This window comes from Triturus cristatus, chromosome 8 (genome assembly GCF_964204655.1).
Source record: "Triturus cristatus chromosome 8, aTriCri1.1, whole genome shotgun sequence".
NCBI lineage: Eukaryota > Metazoa > Chordata > Amphibia > Caudata > Salamandridae > Triturus > Triturus cristatus.
This window is the reverse complement of record NC_140591.1, coordinates 1,256,841,193-1,256,850,576: the sequence shown is the minus strand read 5'-3', so window position 1 is coordinate 1,256,850,576 and position 9,384 is coordinate 1,256,841,193. Positions and strand designations below refer to the sequence as shown.

The following is a 9,384-nucleotide window of genomic DNA, read 5'->3' as shown; positions in this document are numbered from 1 at the left end:
ATAAGAGAAATGCATCAGTTAAATCATAAGAAACGATAAAAAATAAAAAATAACACCTACAGTAGTGTCATGGCTTACTAAATTCACACTCGGACGTGCTGCAATCTAAAGGGGGCAAAGCGGCTACTCCCTTTATTTAGGGGCTGTGTCAGAATGGGATTTTTGTATCTCAAACGTCGAGTATAATAATTTAATAACCCTTGAGATTGGTCATATGAACCATTGTTGACAAGGAGAGATGATAAGAAGCAATCATTTATGTCAAACATCATGAACAATGAAGTCTTCACAGTAATTGATATATAGTTTTGGTGTGAGATTAAAAAGGTTTTATTAACAAATTAATTCACGTCGATTTATTCAGCAGAAATTATTAAATTTAGTCATTATTATAATGGATGGATTCAAATAATCCATTAGTCGATATTTCAAGATGAGGAAAATACCACATTAGTCAGAATTACAAATAAGATAGAGAAAATGCAGCAAGTATGTTCCATAAAGGAAATTCCCTAAGTTAGATTAATGAAGTTTGGACATAAAATGGGTATTTAGTTTTATCGAGCAAAGTAGTGTGTCAGTTTCAGAAACCCAAATCAAGGGCTCTGATAAGAGAATTTAACTTGTCTGTTATACTGTTGCTTCCATACCTAAAATAAATGGTTTTTTAGCTCAAGATGCTGAAAAAGCATTTAATAAAGTTAATTGGATTTCTTTTTTCAAAACTATGGAGGCATTTGATTTTGGCACAACATTTCTTTCAGTAGTTCAGGCTTTGTATATGTCGCCTGAGGCAACTACATACGTTAATTGTATTACCTCTGGATAATGATATTACCTATATATAAAGCATTGTTTGCTTAATATAGAGATGCCTCTATATAAAGCATCTTTTGCTCTATATAGAAGTACTGGAAAAGGATGACCTCTCTATCTCCTATTATTTTTAGTGGCCATTAAACTTTTATTGTGTCTTTTCCATAATTCGTCTGACAATACAGGGATTACTGTTAATAACGTAACTCTAAAATCCTCTGCTTATGTAGATGATGTTCTACTCTATATAAATGACCTGATCAATACTATAGCCAGTATACTGTGAATTATATAGTATAATGCTTCAATTTCAGGATACACATTGAGCATTTTAAAAAACTGAATTCTTCACACTGAATGTGTTTTGTACAACAGATATGCTTAGTGGTACCGGTATTATTTGGAATTCATCTAGTCTAAAAATTCAAATAGGGGCGTGGCCAAGATGGTGGGTGGGTAAGATGTGCTTTTTTCGTCTCACCACTCCCAGTTGCCCGCCGCGTCCATAGTCTATGTTTAGAGTGCCCAAGAGACCCGCAGCCCTTGGAAGGCGAGAGCGTTGACCAACAGAGCTGGCGCCAGAGTGTGTTTGCCATCCCGGGAGACCGGCAGCTGACAGAGAGAGAGAGAGAGAAAGAGAGAGAGAGAGAGAGAGTGTGAGAGAGAGAGAGAGAGAGAGAGATGGGCCGGTCGCGAATAATGGTGGCCATGGCCTGGTGCACGGCATAAGGACTCTACTCGGCCAAGGGAGATTCACTGCAGAACGGGCGTACAGTCATTGCCTCAGGATGCAGCAGCCTTTGGCCAGAAACGGTAGCGGGAAAAGGGCAGAAAACACTGGGCACCCGCTAGGACGATCATGGCAAGAGGAGAGGGAGGGAGGAGGTGGGGCCCGAGAGCTACGAGGCAGTGCAGCGGTCCCTCCGACACAGCAGTGTGGCAAGCAAGAGATCCAGAGCCAGTGCACATGGAGGGGCTGGAGTGATCCCCCAGGAGCGGCGGAACAGAGAGATCTGGGACACCACGCTGGGCCTGTTTCACACGGCTGGAGGTACCCAGTGGACGCCTGGAGAAGGAGGCCCGAAAGGAGTGGGCCCTGAGGCAGTGGTTCCCACCCAAATGGTAGGCCTGTAGAGACCAAATGCGAGAGGCAGAAGTGGAAGCTCTGAAATACCATACCAGGCCAATCATACAAAGCACGTGGGGGCCCAGTGAGAGCACCGACCATTGGAGCCTCATACTTGTTAAATGCCTTACTTGACCAGTGCGCCACGAATTGTTATTTGATCCAGTATTACCTTGTTCTATTTATGGTGACGTTATTAAAACTAGAGGTGAGTTTCCCAACGGCTGATATATGCTTTGTATCCTGAGAAAATGGGGTTGTGTTTTCTTTTATTTATGATTATTATTGCTGTTTAGTGCCTTCGATCTCTCAGACTTGCAGTTATGGAGTTTTATACTCATCTTGTGGGTGCATATGGAATTCTTTGCAAGTTGACCATTTGGTTTGGTTACCAACTAGCTCTCTGTACTTTTTGAAATTGTTCACCTAGTACTTTTAGGACCATAGGGATAGTATCACATAAATTTCTTTTTTTCCACTTCCTTGTATTTCGAGGTCTACAGGAAATATAAGTCTATATTGATAACGTGTACAAACAAGGTAAATGCTGAAGTGCACACCTTCCTAATATATTTCTATACTAAATGTATGGTGTTTATATGTATTTTAATGTGTATATATGATATGATTTTTTTTTAAAGTGGGCCCTCTTAGTGTTTATGTATGAGTTATTGTATTTTGATTATTTTTATGTATGTTTTTGTCAAAAATATTTGTGTAGTGATGTGTTTTTTAAATGTTTGTACTGTACTGGTACAATTTTCTTTTGTCAAGATGTTGACTTACGTTATGTTATATGTAATTGTTACAGCCCTGAAGAAGTTCCGTCTAGGAACGAAACGTGTTAGTGAAGGCCAGTTTTAAGATTTTGGTACACAATAAAGAAGATTTGTTTGGACTCATTTGGATATTTTGGACTTCTTTTCTGGTGCACCTTCATGTTCAAAAAAAGACCATTGGAGCCTCATTTGGTGTGGGTTTACCACCTAGGGAGTCCGGCGGCTGATGGAAAGAGACAGGCCCAGCGGTGAGTAATAGTGGCCGTGGCTCAGAGCATTCTATGTGGCTCCCACACAACTGAGAGAGGCCAGTGGAGTACCGGACGCACAGCTGATGCCTGAGGGCGAAGCTGCACTCAGCCAGGAACAGCAGCCCGAAATGGGCAGATAACTCTGGGCACCCGCCAGAAGACCTGGGTGAGCAGGAAGGGAGGGCACAGGAGGAACCCAAGAGCTGAGGGGTGATGCAGCGGTCCATCCTTCACAGTGGCACAGTGGGGACGAGATTTGGAGCCAACGCCCACAGGGAGGTTGGAGTGGTCACCGGGAGTGGTGGAATTGCGAGGTTGGGAGCACGACACCTGGTCTGTCCCTCGCAGCCGGAGGAATCCTGTAGATGCCATGGGAGGGTGCCCCGATAAGAGTGGCCCTGAGACAGTGACTCCCATCCTAACGTGAAGCCTGAAGAGACCATCATAGTGAGGCAGAGGTGGAAAAACTGAGACAGCGCACCCGGCCCCATTTACAAAGCCCACAGGGACCCAGCGAGTAGTCAATAGAGAGAGCCCAGATGTGAGTGGGCCTGAAGTGGCAACCCCCAAAGATAAGGTGAGACATTGGGGTGCTCCTCTGCCACACCCGTAGCTTGTGGGGGAAGATGAGAATTGAATAATGAACTCCTGGAACTAACTGCAGTGCACAACAGAAGACGGATACACAGTGGCTCTACTGCGAAGAGGGCAAAGCGCACCTTGAGATAGCGCCCAACTTATGGAGAGTGCGTGGGGTGAGCAGACACCAGGGGATGACCCAGACTTATTGGCACCTAGAAGAGGAGGAGACGCAGGCTCCCGAGCACAGGTTGCCCAGAGTCAGTACACTTTTGATCGTTCACACAAGACTAACAAGGCCGAACAGCTACGGCAAGCAAGCGGAGGTTCAATACTGCGACAGAGGTTATTACAATGACAAAAGGTCGCTCACACCCATAAACATGTCTTCTGCAAGGGGAAAGAAGGATCGGACATTAAAGGACATGTTGTCCAAATGCCCCACTGCGACTGCGGGAAACGGCAGAGTGTCGCCTAGCACCCATCCTGGTCAGGAAGCAGAAAACACAGAGGACCCACAACATTCACCCAACAGTTGCAACTACCGAGGACTCGTGGACTCGACCTACGGGTCCTGGACTCAGAAGGACTACATTAAGTTATAAGTTTAGTTTGTTGCTGGTTTTCTTGGGGACCAGTACTCTTGTTAGCAGGCTGTAGGGGGAGGGAGAACACATCGAGGGGCGAGACTGAGAGAGGGGGTGATAGGGGATGAGGAGAGAGCTGACAATGGAGATCCCAGATAGAGGCACCCTCATACATCTGGCATGGCATCACATGTAATTAAGGTCCTATTGCTCAATGCGGAGGGTCTCAATAATCCCATCAAGAAGCGAGCTGTGCTTTCATATCCGGAAAACTCTGAGGTGGATATCTGCCTCCTCCAAGAGACCACCAGCTGAGTAAGGACTGGCATCGCCTCCTGTCGCGAGTATTTCCACATCAACTCTTTTCTTCCACATCTGATAAAAAGCAATTGTGGTAGCTAGACGATTTAGGGGGGAGGTGGTCCCTAAGATAATGAGGTGATGCGTAGGCATCTAGGCCACACATTACACATCGGGGGACACTCTGTGGTGGAGGGATCTATATACGCACCCAATACAGGACAGGAACGATTTATACAAGTGGCAGTCTCCGAAGAGATGGCCACATAGCCACGTCTGACATTAATAGGGGGAGATCTGAATCTTGTATTCAACAGCAACAAGAATCGGTTTAGCTGCTGCACTGACCGATCTGGGGCTGTGTGGCAGGGAGGGAGCAAATGGCTAAAAGAGTCATGGTTAATGTATTCTTGGAGGGAGGCCCACCCTCGTTCTACTCAGTATACCTACTTCTCTCATGCCCACAAAACGTATGCATGCCGTTACTATCTATTAGGGACTAGGGCGGCACGCAACATCATGGGAGATGTAGAGATAGAGCCGGCGGTGCTCTCAGATCACAATGCACTTACCCTCACATAGAATCTTCCCCCGCAGAGAAAACATTTTGGGAACTGGAGACTAAGAGAGACTATGCTCCTTCGTCCTGCTGTGACACAACAGCTCACAACTGCTACACACATCTTCCTTGACCTAAATGACACTTCTGACATTGTTATTTTCACACTATGGGAGGCATTGAAACAGTGGAGAGAGGGGAACTCACAGCAATATCCACTGCCAACAACAAAGCTCGCAAAAAAAAAGAGGGACCAATTAACGGCCCAGGTCAAGGAATTTGAATGCGTATATAGCCGTGCAGGAGCTCCCAGAGTTTGGTGCCAACTTCATAGAGCACGAGCACAGCTAGCAGGCCTAGACATGGCCAGGGCAGAGTATGCCGCTCTCCAGTTGAAACATTCCTTTTACATGGGGGGAGATAAGTCTAGGCAGCTTTCAGCTAATAAGTTAAGGGCCCAAAGACAACAGACGAAGGTTCAATCTCTTAGGACTCGAGGGCGAAGTGCTGGTAGACGATGAACATATAGCGAATGAATTCCGGGCCTTCTATGCACAGCTATATGCGAGACAGGACCTGGAAGATCCAAACATAGCCTCATACTTGCAGGGGGAGAACACCCCCAATTTGCTATGGATTAGGCAGCTTCACTCAACACTCCCATCAGGGTCGAAGAGGTCATTGCGGAGATTTCCCACCTTAAGCCCTTTAAATTACCAGGTCACTATGGTTAATAAATCATTCTGCCAGATTCTCACCCCCATTCTAACGAGATTGTTTAACTCCTTTGTGGGCCTGGGTTCAATTTCCCCAAACATGCAAGCAGCGTCTATCGTGGTCATCCCTATGCCAGGGAAGGATAGGCAATCATGCAGCTCCTACCGTCCCATTTCACTGCTAAATGTAGACATCAATAACTTTACGAGCATTCTCGCAGCTCAACTAGTCCTCCTGATGCCGGGCATCATAGACCGTAATCAGGCAGGATTAATCTAGAATAGGCAGCGTAGTGACAATACAAAGCGAATACTACATCTTGAAGGACTGGGCTATTCTAAGGCCCAGCGGTGCCAGGGGACAACACCTGAAACCTTCGTGGGTTACCTGTTCCGGCATACAAAACACAGAGACTCGGGACACTTCCGGCAGCGTCAAAGATCAGCGTTTATTTACTGCAGGGATACAGAAGTCACAAGAAGTACACAACGTGTAGGTTCTGGGAGACTGCTTCAAATTGCACAAGTGGATCGCTCTTTTTACACATATTTTGGCCATAGAACAACATGGCAAACAAAGGTTGCAATTCAGTTCCCACAGTAAACTTCAAAAGGGTCGCATTCATGTTTCAGAAACCCGGAACATAATTACAGCTATATTGCCGGTTCCCAACTGTAAAAACAGATCATCCCCACGTTAAGCACATTCCATTCTGACTGTAAACACATTAAAAGAAGGGACAGAAACAGATGCACAGGAAGAACAAGGATGCACACCAGATTAGAAAAGAGTGTAGAGAGTAATAACGGAAACCAGATCGCAGAATCAAAGGCCTCGTGACTAATGCAGGCATGGCTGAAACAATAGACCAGCACGGCAAGATGAGCCCTAAGCGGGGCCATCTGCCTCTGCCGTGTCATTTCCCTCATCATAAAAGACACCCTCAAAGAAACACGTGTCCTCCGTAAAAGCTTGGGAATCCCAGGGTCACAAAGCGGACAAGGTCCGTTCGCTGGCTACTTGAGGGCAAGAGACAAAATGGATGCCGCATCTAAAATGGAACCCGAGGGTTCGAATGGACATACCTAGAAATGAGACGATCCGTACGTAGTAGCGTAGCGAAAACGCGTACACCCACTAAACTCGTCATTTGCGGTTCGCTGATACCAGATTCGTCCATATTCAAACACACCCAAAAAGTGTCGTTCCGATTCACACGGAACCTCAGACGCTCCTTTTGCCCTCATGTAGGCAAGCACTAATCGAGATCGGAGTCGATTTCGATATTCATCAGATCGTTCAGCTGTTGCTGGAACATCATTCTATCCATCAATGTCTCCTTGGTAACAGATGGCCGTCTTATACACGCTGTAGCACAAAGACTACATAAGGCAGGACCACACTGCACACAAAGACAACACGTGAATAGAAACGCTACAACAACCCCTACGATCATCAGAATCTTCCAACCCCAAGTGGATATCAGGCCCCAAAACCATCCTAGAAGTGTCCAATTACCCTCGTCCACGTGTATGGACTCGGAAATCTTATGCAACTTCGAGATGGCTTGGTAAACAGTTGGAGCGTTGTCAGGAATGAAAATGCAACAGCTCGAATGGATAACTTTGCACACACCACCTCTATCTGCAAGAACAACGTCGAGAACCATACGGTTCTGCAACGTCATAAGTCTATCCGCCTGAAGTTCTGCTGTTAAATTACCAAGAGCGCTCACAGTTATGTTAGCAGTCATCTCTACCACACGGGTCAACTGTCTCAGGTTTCTACTATTAACCATAGGCCCCCAAAACGGCAAGAAACCCTTAAAGAAGTCTCCTGCTTCTTGACCAGCAGTATCCTCTTCACTAATAACGCCTCTCACAATTCTAGTCTTGTGATAGTCCGAGGCAACTGAAAAGGTCGGTGGCAAAAGATTCGCGATATAACAGGTACCCGAGAAGTCACGGGGCAACCATGTATATGCACGTTCATAACATACGAAATAGGTACCCTTGGCAGTCAGAAAAACAGGGGAAGAGAGCATCGGTAGAACATACGTATCAGTGCAAGCACTGTTCCCGAGTTGCGCTCTCGGATTTTGACCAAGACCCTTCAAGCAGAAATTACCGAGGTGGGGTACGATCCATATTGGAGACGAGCTCTTGAGCTGTCTATCACCCACTGACGTACTATACTCGGCTTCACTCAGGTCCTTATAGGCTTGCACCTCTTCATCTGGAATAAGCGATGCGTCAAAAACATCTCTATCTAAATCCGCAATCGCTATCACCAAAGGCAAAGGCTTGTGGTACGGACCAGGACCAAAGTTTGCAGAGCGTGGCTCTCGACTGGGGTAGGAATCTAGTGCACTACGGAACATAGTTTGGAATGCTCGAGCTGACCCTTGGGAGCTATAAGGAAGAACCAGATACGGAATACCCCTATCCATGGTATGTGGCATTAACCCACACACCCAACAGTTGGTAGTATTCATTACCAACTGATGCTGATGTAGGAGCTGAACAAAGGAGTTATTCATGAATTCCGCACGTCTAACCTGTTCATGTTGGGGCAGAGGATGAAAGGAATGTGGAGAAACAGTGGTGATAGAACTTGGTTTAGGAGAAAGAGTAGGTGAAATGGAAGGCAACAACAACTGTATTCCGAAATACACTCCACCCACCAATAGCAGAGACACAGTCAGAAACAACAGAAATACCTGGAACAAAAAACACTTCGTTCGTACAATTTTATGCGATTTTGATCTTTGCGCCGACATCCTTTCTACTTCCAACAGCTTAGAGAATGCCATCCTCTAAAAACCGTCCGTGACGTACTTGACGCACTTCGTTCTGAGTAGCGATTATCAATTCCCAGGAGTTCCCAGGAGTCGACAAAAAGTAACCGACCTAGTGTCAGAAACCTGCTAAACAGAAGGGAGTACCCGCACGGCCCTACGGTTAACCCGGATGATAGGTTTTCCTAAACACGCAGTTTAATACAAATCTCTTCAGCTGTGAAAAGCATACATAAAAACTCAAAAATTCAGAAAAGGATGTAATTGTTCGTAATGTTCTTGGCAACGGGAAAGGAAAAATATAAGGAAAATTTTATTAGTCTCTGTTACGTGGACGAAGAAAATATCGATCTCTTCCAGGTCGAGTCTGCTCGTCAAACAATTGTTCAGCTGGTGAAACAGTGTTCAGTCGATTGGATGACGATTCAGACCTCGAATTCTCTTCAACTGACGACTCAACGGATGTGTCTGACTGCAATGGCAATGAATTGTCCCTTACAGGCTGAGCATCGCTAAACGGCACAAAACATAAAGGGGTCTCAGTTTCTGTTGCCGCTATACCAGTTCTCACCCAACTATCTGTTGGGGAAGGGATCGGCACCTTTTTGGTATGACCGGCGTGTACCCAATTCTTTCTGCCTTCCAACCGAACTGCAGTCCTTGTGGCCAATAGCACTTGATAGGGTCCCACGAATCTCGGCTCCAGGTTACGTTTCCGGCCAAAATTTCGGGTAACGACCCAGTCACCCGGTTGGAGCCGATGTCCAGGACCCTCTGTCTGTGCTGGCAAAGCTTCAAAGACCTGTTGATGAATTAACCTTAGTTTAGTAGTCAGATCATGAAGGTAATCAATTAGCATTGGATACTCAAGAC

General features: G+C 45.8%; 1 protein-coding gene across 1 annotated transcript; it reads right to left on the bottom strand.

Annotated features, from left to right (window-relative positions):
- Window positions 1–6,972: 6,972 nt before the first annotated feature.
- LOC146805681 (endogenous retrovirus group PABLB member 1 Env polyprotein-like) lies at window positions 6,973–8,526 on the bottom strand. Its single transcript, XM_085620537.1, has one exon. The coding sequence runs from the start codon at window positions 8,524–8,526 to the stop codon at window positions 6,973–6,975; it is 1,554 nt and encodes a 517-aa protein (XP_085476663.1).
- Between the last annotated feature and the right edge of the window lie 858 nt (window positions 8,527–9,384).